Source organism: Grampus griseus, assembly GCF_964374135.1.
Source record: "Grampus griseus genome assembly, chromosome: 4".
NCBI classification, from domain to species: Eukaryota; Metazoa; Chordata; class Mammalia; order Artiodactyla; family Delphinidae; genus Grampus; species Grampus griseus.
Genome location: NC_138997.1, coordinates 31,799,864 through 31,819,184, shown reverse-complemented (window position 1 = coordinate 31,819,184; position 19,321 = coordinate 31,799,864). Strand labels below are relative to the sequence as shown.

General features: G+C 38.0%; 1 protein-coding gene across 3 annotated transcripts in view; it reads right to left on the bottom strand.

Annotated features, from left to right (window-relative positions):
* The window catches only part of TRIM2 (tripartite motif containing 2), a 119,729-nt gene that overhangs the window by 8,061 nt on the left and 92,347 nt on the right, over positions 1-19,321 (bottom strand). For 2 of the 3 annotated variants that reach the window (XM_082653493.1, XM_082653492.1), the window contains exons 7-11: positions 15,568-15,671; positions 15,158-15,325; positions 8,007-8,187; positions 6,887-6,957; positions 2,062-2,202 (exon numbers count right to left, since the gene is read on the bottom strand). In XM_082653493.1, the coding sequence (XP_082509619.1) occupies positions 2,062-2,202; positions 6,887-6,957; positions 8,007-8,187; positions 15,158-15,325; positions 15,568-15,671 (665 nt within the window). The remainder of the gene's footprint in view (positions 1-2,061; positions 2,203-6,886; positions 6,958-8,006; positions 8,188-15,157; positions 15,326-15,567; positions 15,672-19,321) is intronic. The other variant, XM_082653494.1, reaches the window with a different exon arrangement.

The following is a 19,321-nucleotide window of genomic DNA, read 5'->3' as shown; positions in this document are numbered from 1 at the left end:
TATTACATTGATTTTTAAATACTGAATCAGCCTTGCGTTCTTGGAAAAAAACCCACTTGGCCGTGGAAAGATTTTCACATATTGTTGAATTCTATTTCCTAACATTTTAAGGAATATTAAAATATTCCTCATCTATAATCATGAGGAATATGGCCTGTATTTTTCTTTTTTGTACTGTCTTAGTCTGATTTTGGTATCATGGTATCAGAAGCTGAGTTGGAAAGTGAACTGTAAAGTGTTCCCCTGTCTTCTATTTTCTAGAAGAAACTGAACTGGTGCTAACTCTTCTTTAAATATTTGGTAGAATTCTCCAGTGAAACTTTCTGAGTCTGGAGATTTCATTTGGGGGAGTTTTTAAATTATGAACTAAATTTCCTTAATAGCTGTAGAGCTATTCAATTTATTTACTTTATATTGGGTTAGTTGAGGTGTTTGTACTTTTTGAGAAATCGGTCCATTTCATCTAAGTTGTCAAACTGATGCGTGTAGAGTTGTTCGCAGAATTCCTTACTATTCTTTTGATGTCTGCAGGGTCTGTAGTGATACTAGCATTTTCTGTCTTTTTTTCTTTGTCGGTCTTGCTAGAGGTTTGTCAGCTTTACTTATCTTTTCAAAGAATAACTGTTTCATTGATCTCCTCTTGAATGTAAATGATTTCTGATACTACCTTCACTATTTCCTCCCTTCAGCTTGCTTTCAGTTTTTGCTCTTCTCCTAGCTTCTTTTTTTTTTTTTTTTGCGATACGCAGGCCTCTCACGTTGTGGAGCACAAGCTCTGGACGCACAGGCTCAGCGGCCATGGCTCACGGGCCCAGCCGCTCCACGGCATGTGGGATCTTCCCGGACAGGGGCACGAACCCGTGTCCCCTGCATCGGCAGGCGGACTCTCAACAACTGCGCCACCAGGGAAGCCCCTTCTCCTAGCTTCTTGAGGTGGGAAATTGGGTTCTTGATTAAAGACATATTCTCTTTTATAATGTAAGTATTCAGTGTTATTAGTTTCCCTTGCAGGTAGAATGGTGGTTACCAGAGGGTAGGGAGTGGGGAGAAATTGGTCAAAGTGTACAAACTTCCAGTTAGAAGATGAATACGGCCCAGGCATCTAATGCACAGGGTGCTGATTATAGTTATAATACTGTGTTATGTACTGGAAAGTTGCTAAGAGAGTACATGTGTTCTTACCACAAAAAAAGAAATGGCAATTATGTGATGTGATTTTGAAATATATAAGTGTATCAAATCAACATGCTGTATACCTTAAACTTATACAGTGTTCTATGTCAATTACATCTCAATAGAGCTGGGGGAAACGAATTCCCTCTCGGCAATGTTTTAGCTGCATTCCACAAACTCTGATATGCAATATTTGCATTTTCATTCACTCCAATATATTTTTAAATTTTCCTTGAGACGTCCTCTTTGACTCATGGGTTATTTAGCAAAATAATGTTTTTAAGTGCATAGGACAAAATACATGGGATTATACAGGAAAACAATTATATTAAAATAGAGTCATCAAAGTGCTACAGAACTGTGATATAGTAATATGGGTGCTTTTTAAATTAACACATTAAATAACAAGGAACAACGATAGGTGTAATGATGACTGTAATTTTTAAGTAGTGATCAGTATAAATGATAATTCGAGACGTCTACGATGGTAATACGAAAATTTCTGTAATTTCTCTTGGTGACAAAGTTACAGGTATCACTATAAGTACTGTGATTATTGCCTATATTCATAATTAAAGGAAATTATAATTTTCAGTTAGAAGTTAGTCAAAATAATGATGTAATATTTTTGTTCAGTGGATCTCTTAAATTCTAGCTACAAATGCTTTTGGGGTGTGTGGGATACATGCTAAGAATCCCTGATTTAGAGGGTTTCACTCTGGTAATATGTTGACTTTTTTCTACTCCACCTTCTTTACCTTGATTATTTACAGTCTAATTACCTAATCAATGAACAAATGGAAAACATTCCAGTCTGGGATACAGACGATTCTCCACTTTGAACAAACACCAATCACTCTAAACAAATAAATCCGTATTTTAATCTACCTGGATCCTGCTGTTTCCCCAGTCTGCTACAATGATGTTTCCATTTGAATCCACTGCTACACCCGTTGGAGCATTAAACTGCCCATTTCCTTCTCCATTTGAGCCAAACTTCAACATGAATTCTCCTTCCTGATTAAACACCTGTACGAAATATTTTAAGATTATTTTATTTTAAATTAAAATAGTTAAGCAAACATTATGGCTTTTAAAAATATCTGAGCAGGTTATTTAAGACATTCTTTAAAAAGAGGGGGGAAGTCTATAAGCTAGACTTCCATTCACTTGTGGTTCCCCAATTTACTGTCTAAATCTGATTTAGCATTTGTTAACCACTTCTTTTTCTAGCTTATATCTGGTTATATTACTATGTGAAAAGACTTTTGTTATAAATTATAAAATATATAAAAACATAAGCTAATACGAGTAAGTAGAGCTGTAATTTCCAACATTATTCTTTCTGCATTTAAATAAACAGCTAATTTCAAGAACAGGCATTGTATTTCTAACAAGATGGATGATCACTCAAAGTTGAATCAGAAAGTAAGAGCTTTTTGTTAAGCCAGATACTCAGAATTTACTACCATTTTACTAAGTCAACATAACAAGAAGGGGTGGTAGGCTGGACCACACATTTATAATAAGGAAAATTCATCGAATGAGTGAGTGCGTGTGTGCGTGTATGTGTGTGTGATGGCAGCAGGTGAGGAATAAGAAAAGGACTTTTTAAAATAGATTTTCTCAGAATATATTTTAGTTAGAATAGAGAGTTTACACAACCCTAAGGCTTTGATGAATAGAGCCCATGAGAGAGGGAGGCTGACAGAAGTCGGGGCTAAACAGAACTCTTAAGAACTCTCAAATTCTCTAATATCTGATATGGTCAAGCACTGGGCTGTTGTGCTTAATTAAATATTCTTATTAATAGAGTGTTACTGTATATGTATCAACTGCAGATTACTCAGATTACTAATCTTGAGAGAATTAAAATTTTAATATGTGTTTAATGATAACACTATAGTAAGCATGATTTTATCTTGATGATTCTGGTGGTACTTTGAAACGTCTTCGGGAATTATTTTAAGCTTCCATTATCATGCAACACGTGTAGAAGTACTCATTAACGAATCAGAAAGTGTTACACACCAGGCACCCATGAGGGTAAGGTTCCTAAAATATGGACCTGAGAGAGGTCTCTATGTCTGAGCACAGATCTAATCTGAAGATGATCTCAGGACCTTTTAGAGATTCTCTTATTGCCATCTCTGTGGTTATAAAAGATTAAAATGATGCTATTTGTTTTAGTTTCTTTTTTTGTCTTTGGTTTTTGGGTTTTTTTCTGCCACACCACACAGCACGCGGGAGCTTAGTTCCCTGACCAGGGATCGAACCCACATGCCCTGCAGCAGAAGCATGGAGTCTTAACCACTGGACCACCAGGGAAGTCCCTCTTTTAGTTTCTTATGATGGGAAAGTGAGACATTTCCATCTCTAAAGCCTAAACATTCTTTAAGGTAAAAAAATGTCATGACCACTTCCTGAATTAATTACATACTTGCCAAGTAAGTAAGCTACCTCTTTGGTTCTTTGGAAAGGACAGAGATAGGAACCAGCTTTTCCTAAAATATCATTTAAAATCTTTCCTGACTCTTTTTATCTCCTTCACATAAACATTCTACTTTTAAAGACCAAAAGGAGTGTTTGTATGCTGGCGAGGACACGACTGATTATTCTCTGATCTTTCCCTTATTAAGTTGTACAGGGGAGCGATAAGTTAGGAGTTTGGAATTAATATATACACACTATTATAAATAAAATAGACAATCGGCAAGGACCTACTCAATTGCACAGGGAACTCTACTCAATATTCTGTAATAACCTACGTGGGAAAAGAATCTGAGAAAGAATAGATATAGATATATAGATATATAGATACATACATGTATAACAAAATCAGTTTGTTGTATACCTGAAAACTAACACAACGTTGTAAATCAAACTGTACTCCAATACAAAAATGAAAAAAGAAGTTGTACAAATAATTTTTTTGTTTGTTTGTGTTTATCTTTCTGAGTTAGTATGTTTTCCTTGGCATAATTCAAACAGCTTACGTGCTTCTGCTCCATTTTGAAATAATGGAGAAAGCCAAATTTAGTCTTAACTGTTTTGCAATGAGAAAAAGGTATAAAGTGAAGGTAGCTGAAGAACTAACTAGCCCACTCCTTAGCCCTGACCTATAGGTCTGGTTTTTACATTTACCAACATAGAAGTAACTTGAATACTAGAAATCTTGTTAACTGCCCTGTGTTATATAGGAAACAAAAGCCCAACTAGTCCATAAGAGCTATATGGCAACAACTGTCAAAGAGAAGAGAAAAAACAAAATGACTGGGTTTTTTTCCCTCTAAATAAGAGGAAAATTGAGTTTAAATAACTAAACTGCCTCTACAGTACTGAAAACTTGAAGTGTTTTCATAATCTTAATCATGATGTCACATATTTTCTATTTTTCCCATCTAAAAATGTCATTCCATTATTTATAAATTATTCAGATGAAAACATATTAAGAGGCAGAAGTATGAGATGAAATCTTTTTTATAGCTTTGCTTTTTGATAACAAATTTTTATAGCAAGTTTTTATAAGTTGGACGATAATCCTTTTCTGATTTCAAAATTCTGCTCACCTCAATACCACCTCCACTTGGAAGTCTTCCCTGACGATCTTAGCAATGGACATGTACTTTCTTCTGGATACCTATAGAACTTTATATGTACCTATTTTTTAAAAGTCATTCATTGCTCCTGCCTTGCATTCTGGTCACTCACATGTTTTATTTCCTCCTCCAGCACCCGTCAGGGCTGGTAAACAGGAGCCCTCCCACATACCAACACTAGGTGGTTCAGAGAGCTGCCTGGGGCACTGGGACGGGGAAGGCTCTGAGCCCACAGGTGTGCTTAGTAGAAAAGAGAAACCTGATTAACATCACTGTCTTCTGGTGGGGGTAGGAAGCACCTATGCCACGCTTTGCTGGCCTTTGACACTGTTAAGATCTATATGCATTTTCTTCTCATTGAATGCGCTACAGTTAAATGAAGGATTCCTCTATAAAGAGAGTGAAGGGCAGGAAGCGTAATAATAGCCAAGTTATCCTTCTATAGTTATGTTCATCACACAGGACTGTTACAGCCCCCTGGGAGGACCGTCACAAGCACAGGCCCTGCTGCCTCTTTGCTCTCTGTTTCTCTCCTCCTCCAAAGATTTTCCCACTGTCCTCTTCCTTTTACCAAGGCTGGGCATTGAGAGAGGCGGGGAGATGAGAATGGAGCCCCACCACTATGGTAGCAACTCTGGAGAGACTACATGGCAGGAAGCAGCCTTACAAGTAAGCAGCAGCGGGCACCATTTCCCCTCATCCTGCCCCGTCACCATGGCCCACTGTGCTCTCCTCTTTGCACAGGGGCTTGACACCCATCTCAAAAGCTCAAGGCCTTCCCATTTACTCAGGTTAAAAGTACCTTCTTCCAGGAAGAGATGGGGAAATGAAGCAGTGAAGAGAGAGTACCTTAGGGTGTTAAAATCCTATCCCCATCTAGCTATTCTAGCTGTCAACAATGGCAAATTGTTTTTAAAGTTTTGTTGCTCAATGGTTGTCTCTAAGTGCAAACTTCAGTCATTGGCCTACCACCTGTGCTGTTTTCTTATCCTCCCTCACATTTGAAATTTCTCACTTTAAAAAATTTAAATGAATTTCCTTACAAGGAAAACTTTATATCACTTCTATAAGTGCAAACCAGTATGACTTGATGTAAACAGAAGGTAACTCTAAAAATATATACACAACACTTAAAAGAAAAATGTCTGCCAGTGCACTGCCCAGGACCACCTGGCCTCCCCTTCAATGGAACACACATCACACTTTGAGAAGCTTGGTCTAGAATGTCATTAAACATTTTCTCTTTTCGGTAAGTGAGACATTGGTTTTCAATCACTTTAGTATTTCCTGGTTTGCTCATAATAAAGGTCAAATCTCTCTTCTCTCCTCTACCTAGTAAGAAAGATGTACTACACTATTTGGGAGAGGGGGGTGGGCGTTGTTTTCTCAGGAACACCAAGTGTGTGAAAGGATTCTAAGATGTATGAAATACACTACATGAATGCATGCCAGGGCTATTTCCCTCCCCAAATCTGTTGCTGTAGCAGAGTCCTGATATCTAATTTTGTTTGAAAGGTCTTATAATGCAGAAAATTGAAGAAAGTGATCCATTTTAATTTACTGAATAGCCACGAAACATTAAGCTTCAGAAAGTTCTGCCTCTCTAAGTTCAAGCAATTGCTTTTTTTTTTTTTTTTTTTTTTGTGGTACGCGGGCCTCTCACTGTTGTGGCCTCTCCCATTGCGGAGCACAAGCTCCGGACGCACAAGCTCAGCGGCCATGGCTCACAGGCCTAGCTGCTCCGCGGCATGTGGGATCTTCCCGGACCGGGGCATGAACCCGTGTCCCCTGCATCGGCAGGCGAACTCTCAACCACTGCGCCACCAGGGAAGCCCCCAAGCAACTGCTTTTTTGAATTTCATTTTCAAGTTATCTCCATTTACACCAGTTTCAAATTAAAAAACTTATTGCCACCATATTTTGTTCACTTTTCTGACTCTCCAAAGTCTGTATGTCCAAATTAAAACCCGCATCTTTAAGGAGAAACAAAAATCTTCTCTTTTCGGCTACCTCCCCTAGGTCCTGTGTGTATATATGAGTGTTATGTTTTCTCCCAGACTGAGTCCTCAATAAAAACAGTTAAAAGTTAACAACAATCGATGTGTTTATGGTACCTTGACAGAATGATTATGGAAATCTGTAACAATAATCTCATTATTGCTATTTACAGCTGCGAAATGGGGACCTGAAATAAAGATAGGAAAAAATATGTGATGACCATAATAACTAAAATGATTACAACAACACAGTAGTTACGAAACTTCATATATTAACTTAGTTATTTAAGAAAGAACAAAGAATCGTAAACTCAGTCCTTGAAGGTCATTCAGCCTGACCTCTGGCTCCAGATAACATGAATTCGATAGCATTCTACACTTGTGGCTGTCTACTCTGCCTTCTTCCAGATCAAGCTAAGAGTTCCAGCAGCCCTCATGAAGTGGAATGAGCAATAAGCATCAGGAATCATTCTCCGCACCACCATCTGAAAGTCACATCTGCCAGCTTCCCTGATAGTCATATAGGACCCTCAGCTCTCACCGAGGAGAGACATGGTAACTCTTAGCACCAATATGTAACATTTTTTTCAAGTAGAGCAGAAACCCACACTTTGTAATTTTGGGTGACATTCAGAACCTGGCAGAACTGGAGACAAAGCATAAAGAAAGGTTATGCAAATTAACACGAATTGCCAAAAGCATCCTTTCCAAAAGAAAATTAATCAACTGTTTTCAGCCTCTTCTTGCAGATGTAAAAAACGAAGTGATTGCAAAGTGGCACACCAGAAAAAGAAGGAAAAGAGACCGCCCTTCCTGTGCTTAGCAAATATTCTCAACTCCTGCTCTCGTATAATCACCTAGACAGGTGAAAAGTATTCTCATTCAGAAGCTCTTTAAATAAAGCTACAGCCAGGTGGAACCAGGAGGTTCTCCATGGTTCGTCAAACATTTTATTTAAAAAACATTTCCTTAAAGCTTATATTTTATTTAATGTTAATATTCGAAGGTTAGACTTCTGAGTTGTAAACTGCCACCAATAAAAGCCACACACGGGCTGCAGTTGAACTTACTGTGGGCGGAGTCATTGAGCAGCATCTAACCATGCTTCCGCTTAGATTCCATCCCCAGTATCTTTCCCAAAGCCAGCAAAAACACTGGGGAGGAGGCGTCTTCAGCATGCTCCAACATCATGCAAATGTGAGCAGAAGAGGCATAAAAAAGGGGGTTTACATATTACCATCGAGTGTACCTGCAAACTGCCTGTCCCCATTTCCTCGGCTACCAAACCTGGTGACTATTTTCCCGTTTGGCTGGAAGATAAATACGCAGCACGCCTTGTTATCCACCACGATGATGTGCCCATTGCGGTCCACAGAAACTCCTTTGGGCCCCATCAGCTTTCCTGATCCGATTTTTGTCTGTTAGAAACAAGTGCAGAAATGAAGTTGAAAGCACTCCAGAACATGAAGACAGACACTGGTGTCAGCAAACATTTACTTGACTGTTCAAACAGAGGTGCACAGGGCCACAATGAGCGTCTGTCTTGGAAAACTGTCTTTGTCACCTCCATTATCTGTTACCGATATTTATAGGAAATCATTTTTTTAAGGAATCACTACCAAAATTGTTCTAGAATCTCCTTAACTAGGGCCACAGTTCCCTTGTAAAGAGGTAGTGTGGTATAGCAAGAGATCACCGAGTGAGGAGTAGGAAGACCGTCCCACACCTGTCACTTGCTTCGGACACACCTGATATAGCACAAATGGATTTAATTTTCTTAAGATTCAGATTCCTTATATATTAAAAACGTCAAAAAATGACATCAGTCACTTCCACTGATATTTCTGGAATATGTATTAAGTAAAATAAAGTAGGTAAAGTGTTTAGTGTAGAGCACAGCACATGTTAGGGAAGCAGTCATTAAAGGGAAGCAGTCACTGTCATTATTATATGTCGTAATTAATATCGAAATTCCGAGGCATCTGCCATTGAACTTTACTACAATTAAGTTCCACATGGGTGGGAATCATGTCTGTTTTATCCAGCACTGTGTACTCAGAGCCTAGCACACTTCTTGGTGCCTAACAGGTACTCAACAAATATTTGTTCAATATATTAACTTCCAAAGTCTAGCATTGTTACAGGTAATAATGATGATTGGTTCCAGTTTTCACAGTATTTTAAAATGACAAAAAAGCATTAGATTTCTATTAAACAATATGCATTTAAAATCTTACTCATTTTTCTGAATAGACTATAGTATGCATATAAATGTCTGTTTGTTGCAAAATACATCTCTTATACCTTTACTTTTCTACCTCCATCTTCTAGAGTATTTACAAAGTAGTACTTTACTCATTCACCCATTTGTTCACTAATTCTACAAACACTGATAGAGCACCCACTACATGGCACCTGGTAGACAAAGATGAGTTAGACACAGCGCCTACCCTCTTTTTTGAAGGACCTTTTTATGAAGGTCCTTTTATGGAGGTCCTTATGAAGGACCTTCAGATATATTACTGAACAAAGCAAGGTACAGAACAGTGAGTGGTCTGAGCCCATCTGTATTAAATACGTGCTTGTATGTATACATGTTCCTGGAAGAGAAAGTAAGAAACCAAATAGTGTTTATATCTTCCGAAGTGATATTAGTGAAGGTAGGAAAAACTCTTATTTTATACTTCTCTGTAGGCTTATTTGAAAAATCTATTTGCATGTGTTACTTTTTAACTTAAAAATTTAAACTTAAAAAAAATTACCTTCTCAAAGGTTCTGTTTTAGTCCCCTTACTTTCCCTCTCTCTGTTAATGCTGTCTGATAGGAATGTAATGTAAGCTACATATGTAACTTAAAGTTTGCTAGTAGCCACATCAAAAAACAGAAAAAGAAACAGGGAAAATTCATTTTAGTTATGTATTTATTTAACCCAATATAACAAAAAGGTACCATTTCAATATGTAGTCAATATAAAAATTATTAATGTACTATTTTACATTCTTTTTAGGGGACTAAGTCTTTGAAATCCAGTGTGTATTTTACACTCACGGCACATCTCAATTCAGACCAGCCCCCTTTCAAGAACTCAGTATCCACATGTGGCTTGTGGCTACCATATTGGACAGCGCAACTCTACACACTTCTAAAATCTCATTTATGCTATGGCATCAACTTTCACCTCCATGTGTAAGATTCTCAAATCCATATCTTTAGTCGTGGCCTATTTTACAGGTTATCACCTCAAACTCAACCAATGTCAAAACAAAAAACCAAAAAAAAAGATAAAAAAGAAACCCCAAACTAGCACCTCCTGATTTCCTAATTATTTTTGTGACACCACAGTTAGTCCAGTCGACCAGGATCAAACTTTCAAAGCAAAATTCATCCTTTCTTTCACCAGTTTGAACCTCAGTTTCCTCATCTATAAACTGGCAGCTATGTTATTTACCTCCTGGGTCGTGCAGATTCTGAAGGATAAAGGAGACTGTCAAGCACGATCTCCTTCTCTCCCACCCTATCCAGCTGACATTATACTTGACGCGCAGGATTATCTTCTTTCCCCCAAACACATGAAGATACGTGCAGAGAGAGTATGGAGAGAGGGATGGGGACCTTTCCACAGTGGAGGTTCAGACTTTGTAGGATCTTGTAAGTTTATAAATGACTGAGATTCAGATTTGATCTCTTTAGAATAAAGAGGTACATTTACTTAGGAAGGAAACACTGGCATTCTTGCAAGGGAATCTGTTGGTTAATTTAATTCTGATTTTGCAATCTAGCCCAAAGATCAGAGACTATAACATAATAGCTTGCAAAAATATATATATATACTTTCTTTCATGTCAGAATGGAAGATATGTCCGTAGAGATCAAAAGGAAGAGAGGAAACTCTTGAGTATTAACAAGAATATTATCACTACCTAATATTATGAACAGTGTTTGTTACTTAGAATGACTCAGCCATATAATACCAAGTGGATGATAACTATGTAGCATAAAAACAGAAAATAAGGGACCAGTGCCATTCTATTATATAATCAGAACTAGTGCACTTCTAAAAGAAAAAACTTAAATGTTGAACCAAAACCTCTTTTCCTTCCATTTCCTTTCATCACTCCCCGTTTAGCTGCAGTAGATTCTACCAAGGGAAATAAGACAATGTGTCCTGACAATGTGTCTGCCATCTTAAACAGAACAATAAGCCAGAATATTTTAGACCCTGGCTTTGGAAAAGTTAAATGAAAGTATTTAACTCAACAAATAGGTCCTTAAATTGAAGAGGGAAGAGATGAGATATTTTAGAATACGTGGTGGCCAGGGGTCTCTGCATCTGTTCTGGGGTCACAAAAGTTTCCTAGATGGAGGGAAGATGGAAAGGAAAAAATTCGAGGCAGAGAGGAATGAAAATCAAGGCTAAGAAATTGGTGAGTAAAAGAAAGAAAAGGAGATAAGAAATTATATCCCTAGAACTACTAGGAATAAATACAGAGAATCCACATTTGTGTTAAAAGTTTGTCTTTCTGAGCACCTGTTTAATTTTACTGAATTCCACCGAAGAAGAAAATAAGTCTCTCTCTGTTTATGGTCATGGCCATCAGACTTGGAGGAAATCCCATTAAACTACAAAAGTGTTTTCACTTGCTATCCTTTTACCCTTTGGGTTTTGATCAGTATCTATTAAAAAAAGGGAATATGATGAAACTACACCATATCCATTCCCCCAATCCTCTAGGGGGCATGAGTGTTCTTTCGTGTTTATTCCAATTGTTACCAACAGTATTCCAACTATCAGAATCCAGTTCTTCCAAGAAGAAAGGCTATTACATTTAGAACACTGAATCACTGAGTGAAAAATACTTACTTTAGGAAACGCTTCTCTCTTAAATATCAAACCTTTGTTTCAATTTAATATATTAGAGATAAAGTGTTTCAATAAAGTAGATATAAAACTGTTTCAGTAACTATTTTAGTGTTAGTTTCTAAATTTGAAAAAGACAGGTCATTGTTTTGCTAAGGTATGAAACCGGAACAAATGGGTTGTCTCCAAACTAAAAGGGTATTTTCAAGAGGTCGTTAAACAGTGTTCATTCTATTGATGTTAAAGCTGTCATATTTGGGTATGTCTTACCACAAATACAATTATGAAAACAGAAAAGAAGGGGAGGAAGTTAGAGATGCAGAAAGGCAAAAGAACTTCCTGTGTATATGGCCATCATACAGAGTCATCAAATCTCTAGTGGAACAAAACAAATCAATGACAATTGAAGATTCTTGTGCAATACGGTGGAATTAGAGATGACAGTTTTTATTCTCCTAGATTGAAAACATGCTGCCCCATGCAAAACAGAGGCTCCAACTTGAGGGTGAATAATTACATAAGTAACTTCTTTTAATGAAAATGATGAGGTGACTGTGGTGATCCAATGACTTTAAAAAGGAAAATATAAATTCCTCCAATAAGAGACTAATGAGTGAACTTCGTGTATCTTCTGAATTCCAGAATCGATTATGAAGAGTGTCATCTCTGTAAGTTTGGACAAAGAAGGAGTGACCACCAGGAGGTGGTATGAGGTCATGAAGCCAAAATCACAGCTGAACAAACAGACGTCACGTTTTGGGCAGGGTCATTAGAGGCACTGGAAAAGAACTCTTCTTCGATGCCTATTTCATACAAGGCACATATACAATCCAGAAATAAAATCTCATGTTACCCTTGCCCAAATCCTGTAAGACAGATTTTTTAAATCCAGATTTGAAATATGAGGCTATTGAGGCTCAAGGAAGTCATATAATTTGCCAAAGGCCAAACAGTTAATAAACCGTAGAGCTGGGATTCCAGTGGTTTGATCTGACTTAAAACTCATGTTGTCAACAGAAAGAGAAGCCTGGACGGGGGAATGTGGAAGGCATAGTGAACACGGCCTTCAAAACACCTGTCAAAAAGTTTCATAATCTTCTTGTGAACAAATGTAGAAAATGGGCTGGATGACAATATTCTTTGATGACACCTTAGAAGAGAGATTTCTGTTGTCATCAAAGGGCTCTCTACTCTTCAGTGATTGACTGGATGAAGAAACAGAGGATGATGCTGGGAGTAACAGTAAGTGCATCAAATGATGGGATCCCTCCAAGTGTAGCTCACTCACATTTTCTCCATGAAGCTGGCCCCGGTTTTCTTTTCCCTCCAATTCCTATATCATATACTATAACACTATGGTTCTAGATTGTACCAAACAATTTATGATTGCTTAAAGGCTGACATGAATTGTTTTCTGTTATCTCTTGTGTATTTGTCTTTTTTCCTCAAAAGGCTTCTACATTTTTAAAAGGTAGGGACCATGTCTTATTAATTCTGTTTCTCCCATATCATCTATCACAGAAAGTACTGATAGATAGGAACTGAGAAAGTAGAAGGAACTTCATAAATGACAACTTGTAGGCTAATTTGGGAAATATAAATTGCCTCTTAATAACCTTTTCTAAAGGTTGTTGTTTTTCATTGAATTGAGGTAAACCTGACAGTATTAAAAAAAAAAAAAGCATTATCCATGACATTTACCACAGAACTAAAACAAATAATCCAAAACTTTATATGGAACCATAAAAGACCCAGAATTGCCAAAGCAATCCTGAGGAAAAAAACAAAGCAGGATGCATAACTCTCCCAGACTTCAGACAATACTACAAAGCTACAGTAATCAAGACAGTGTGGTATTGGTACAAAAGCAGACATACGGATCAATGGAACAGAATAGAGAGCCCAGAAATAAACCCATACACCTACAGTCAATTAATCTTCAACAAAGGAGGCCAGAGTATAAAATGGGAAAAAGTCTCTTCAGCAAGTGGTGCTGGGAAAGTTGGACAGTCACATGTAAGTCAATGAAGTTAGAACGCACCCTCACACCATACACAAAAATAAACTCAAAATGGCTTAAAGACTTAAATGTAAGACATGACACCATAAAACTCCTAGAAGAGAGCACAGGCAAAACATTCTCTGACATAAATTGTACCAATGTTTTCTTAGGTCAGTCTCCCAAGGCAATAGAAATAAAAACAGAAATAAACAAATGGGACCTAATCAAACTTAGAAGCTGTTTGCAGAGCAAAGGAAACTATAAAAACAAAAACAAAACAAAACAAAACAAAAAAAAACCCCAAAAAGACAACCTACAGAATGGGAGAAAATATCAATATTTGCAAATGATGTGACTGACAAGGGCTTAATCTCCAAAATATACAAACAACTCACACAACTCAACAACAAAAAAACAAACAACCCAATTGAAAAATGCACAGAAGAACTTAATAGACATTTCTCCAAAGAAGACATACACATGGCCAGTAGGCACATGAAAAGATGCTCAACATCACTAATTATTAGAGAAATGCAAATCAAAACTGCAATGAGGTACCACCTCACACTGGTCAGAATGGCCATCATTTAAAAGTCTACAAATAACAAATGCTGGAGAGGGTGTGGAGAAAATGGAACCCTCCTACACTGTTGGTGGGAATGTAAATTGGTGCAGCCACTATGGAAAACAGTATGGAGGTTCCTCAGAAAACTAAAAATAGAACTACCATATGATCCTGCAATCCCACTCCTGGGCATATACCCGGACAAAACTATAATTCAAAAAGATACATGCACCCCTATGTTCATAGCAGCACTACTCACAATAGCCAAGACATGGAAACAAACTAAATGTCCATCGACAGATGAATGGATAAAGAAGATGTGGTACATGTATACAATAAAATACTGCTCATCCATTAAAAAGAACAAAATAATGCCATCTGCAGCAACATGGATGTAACTAGAGATTATCATACTAAGTGAAGTAATTCAGAAAGAGAAAGACAAATACCATATGATATCACTTATATATGGAATCTGAAATATGGCACAAATGAACCTATCTATGAAACAGAAACAGACTCACAGACATAGAGAATAGACTTCCGGTTGCCAAGAAGGAGCAGGGGAGGGAGAGGGATGTACTGGGAGTTTGGAGTTAGCAGATGCAAACAATTACATTTAGAATGGATGAACAACAAGGTCTTACTGTATAGCACAAGGAACTATATCTAATCCCCTGGGATAAACTATAATGGAAAAGAATATTTTTTAAAATGTATAAAAGAAAGCAACTGAGCAAACTAATTGCTTTATAAAATGAAGCCACATTTAGGTTATACATGAGTAGATTTATGACAATGTCATTGTGACTCTCACTTCATTAAACTTAGATGTAACGAAGTCAAGACGTCTTTACATATGAAAAACTGAATATTTTATTGGATCTAGATCCAAAGAAAAAGACAATTTCATCTTGTATTTCCTGTCCCTTCTCTCGACTGGCCAGTTGTAGTTAATCTTACCTTAAACTTCCCATCTGATGAGAAGATGCTAACCCATTTATTATCATAATCTGCAATGATTATGTCCCCACTGGGATGCACAGCTACTCCTGTGGGCCGCTGCAGCTGCCCGGGAGAGCGTCCTCGTATGCCAAAACGACTTTTGAACTGTCCATCATTGGAAAATATCTGGAAAACAAATTACATTCATTGGAATGTGAACTAGCATAGAAATGAGTGGGAAAGACAGGCAAGAACATCTGTCATAAGTACTACAGGTCAGAACATGCAAACTCTATTTGAAAAATAGCTTATATATACATCATAAGCTTCCCTTTCTTTCCTTGCATCTTAAGTCTTAAGTAGGAAACTATGCAGGTCTATCTATTTATCAGTGTAAGTGGTTAAAGGTAGACAATTAGGGGCCATACCTGCACGCACTGGTTGTTACTGTCTGCAATTAATATCTTCCCATTTGTAGATGCTGCTACCCCTTGAAGATTTGTAAATTCCCCTTTATTTCTTCCTTTGGTTCCTGAAAATAAATGATAAAAGCACAGAAAATTAAACAATAGAGAGTTAGATTTCTCAGTTTCGGCAAGAGAACATTCAGTCTTCTATAGGTAGCCTGAGAATGCAATGTTTTTTTAAATTACACTTAAAAAAAAAGGGGAACCCCTCCCCTGACTTAATCCATATTCTACTAAACTTCTCTTCCAGACCAATTCTGTAAAGTCTTTGCAAAATCACCTTTCGAGGGGCAAATACCAATCTTCTCTTGTTAAACTATAGCTGCATATTAACATGATTAAAATATATTTAGATTTCACAAAGACACAATTATAAAAACTAATGTTACAATTAAGGACACTTTATAGGAGCGGGCCTTATTTGGGAGCTCTGCCAAAATCCCACCCTCTCACTCAGCAGCTCTTAGACACCTGGACACTTGACTTTCAGCACTTTTAACAAACTGTAAGGTCAGAGATGTTATAAAACTAGCGGGCTGATTTTCATACACTGGAGTGATTTATTTTCAAAGACTCGGTATCTCATAAGTTGTGTATCTTTCCTGTAAAAGATATCCTGACCATGTTTTCTAGATTAAATAAATAAGAAAGGCAAAAGAAAATTAATTAATCCAAGTCATACTCTCATCCTTCTAGAGTTTCTTATGGAAGAGATGAAGCAGGTGAAAAAATAAAGCTAAGGTGACTACAGTTAACAGATGTTTGTTTTTGTTTCAAATGAAGTGTTTATAACTTATTTTAATAAGACCATGCAAATATGAACAGAAGGAACTTTGCTCAGAAATGACCAGGAAGTGGGCTTCCCTGGTGGCGCAGTGGTTGAGAGTCCGCCTGCCGATGCAGGGGACATGGGTTCGTGCCCCGATCCGGGAAGATCCCACATGCCGCAGAGCGGCTGGGCCCGTGAGCCATGGCCGCTGAGCCTGTGCGTCCAGAGCCTGTGCTCCTCAACGGGAGAAGCCACAACAGCGAGAGGCCCGCATACCGCAAAAAAAAAAAAAAGAAATGATCAGGAAGGAGGTTTAAATTTTCATAGTTGGAGAGAGAGTGCTATGCCTCAGTTTTATCATTTCATTCATATTCAAAATAGCAACTTGATATTTGTTTTTAGACGTCAATGCAGGGCCTCAGGAAAGAGTAGAAAAGATATGCTGCCGATGGCCAATGTCAAGCCCGTGCTTAGCCTGCTTAGGAAACTGGTTTTTGCATTTAGGAAGTAAAACTGCGATATAACTAAACTCAGAACAAAATCAACAACAGAACTGCTGGGTGAACCATCTTATCACCTGGTTCTCACCAGACCCACAGGGTAGTTGCTTTATTGAGATCCTAGACCCTAACAAGATGACTCACCGCCTCTCTATCTCTTCCTAACATGAAACAAAACTCTGAGATCCAGATCCTCAAAAGAATGTCTTCTAGGTTGTAGGACAAACGATTCTACTTTATTTCAGATGTTTCAGCAGAGATGATCTTTGTACCTGATCTGCACAGAATCCCTATAGCATTCAAGTTCATGGGTTCAGCTAACACTCTAAAAATGGTGCGTTAGCATCTGTTGGTGGGTGGCAGGGTAAGGGGTGGTTGGCCCCTGAAGGAGGTATGTGCCCACTTTGTATTAGCTTTTGGTCATTCCTTCTGATGTCTGAGTAACACCTGGTTAACAGGTACAGCAAAACCGAAGGACCAGGAAAAGAAACAATTCTTCTAAAATACTCAGTTTATAAATACTTTTTAAAAGGTAGTGGGGGCAAGGCCAGGGTCTCTCAAGAATAAAAACTTAACTCATCAAAAACGATAAAGGGCTTCCCTGGTGGCGCAGTGGTTAAGAATCCACCTGCCAATGCAGGGGACATGGGTTCGAGCCCTGGTCCAGGAAGATCCCACATGTCGCGGAGTAACTAAGCCCATGTGTCACAGCTGCTGAGCCTGTGCTCTAGAGCACGTGAGCCACAACTACTGAAGCCCGCGTGCCTAGAGCCCGTGCTCAGCAACAAGAGAAGCCACCACAGTGAGAAGCCCACATACCACAACGAAGAGCAGCCCCTGCTCACCGCAAATGGAAAAAGCCTGCACGCAGCAACAAAGACCCAACGCAGCCAAAACAAAACAAAAAAAGGTTGATAAATAGAAGCATGGAAATTATTAGTGAGATGAAGAACTGAGGACCAAATAAAGAAACATAATAAAAAAGAGTCCTACCAGTGAGACTGGAGAAGAATTGACTGTAAAGAAAAACCCAGGCTGTTCTAGATCCTGCTTTTGTAAAATTGGAAGTGCACCCATGGCTCAGAGGACATACAGGCAGGGGAAAGCAATGCTGAAAACGGGGAGGGGAGTAAGAAGCACCTGCACAGAGTACATGAGCATTGGTCTGCTGTCCTTAAACCTGCCTGCTGCCCTCTTCTGTTTAAACTTTGGTCCATCCTGCTAAGGACAAAGCCTATTCTATTCAGAGAAGGCTCTGCAGGCAGCAGCAGTTGAGTTTTGAAATGAAAGGAAAAATGGAGACACGTGCTTTAGTAGAAGTTCAGGGGTGCCTTAGCCAAAAAGATTTAATTGTCCTTTGGAAAAAATAGAGGTGATGCTGAAGGAAAATATATGAGCAAAAAACACTAGCACTTTTTTTTTCTCTGCAGAAATAAACACACACTTTTGAGTGTCAGTATAAATGGGAAAGAATTGTACTTGGGGGTATAATTTTAAAACTTGGGAAGACATTTAGTTGGACTCTATCAGTACCATTTGGACCAAGGAGAAGGAAGATTCTGCCCAGTTTGAAATGAATGTGAGGATGCTCAGTAACTGCCATGAGAGCAACACATCTACACTGCAGAGGACCACACTCCAAGCTCCAGGCTGATGCATTGGCCCCCCTGTTATTCTTGGTCTCAAGTTAACTAGAGCTTGAGTCTGCTGCCCCACATGTAAATAAAAAATCACAGGGTTGGAGGCACATCTGTTAGTCCCAGATTGCTTACATACTTTTGAAAGAGCTAGATGCAACAGGCATTGCCACTTAAATTTTATATTTGTTTTAAAAAATCTTTCTCTTTTAGCCACAGGGCTCGGTTTCCAAATAGCTGGGGTTGGCATTTTCGTAACAACACTTGATTCTTATGAGCATCTTTTGTCCTGTCAGAGCTATTGATCATCATTTTTCTTTTTTTTCACAAAAAACTCTATTTGTGTTTTTTTAAGTACAGCAGGAACATAGTGTTACTCCTAAGGATTAAAGGAAATCCACCAGCATACTCTTGAGGGACAATTAATGCTGACTATTTTTACTAGCAATTAAACTAGAAAAATCTTAATGTTGAGTAATGATGCAGAACTACAGCATAGTATCATTACACTGAAATGCCCGAAGTCCAAGTGTTTGTAAAGTGTCTTGGGACCAAAATAAAAGTGTCTTGCGACCAAAATAAAATAACAGAAATTGCAGAAGTTAGAAATAATTTGGGGTCATGCATCCCTCTTCAAAATATTTAGTAAATACTATTTAGTCTATAGAAAATTTCCCCACCCTCCACAAAGTATTCTAAATAATGAAAACTAGTTCTTTCATAACAAATATACATGTAACATAAAACATATACAGTAGTTATAAAATCTTTTCCTGTCTACTCTGATGTAAAAGATTTCACTTGATGGT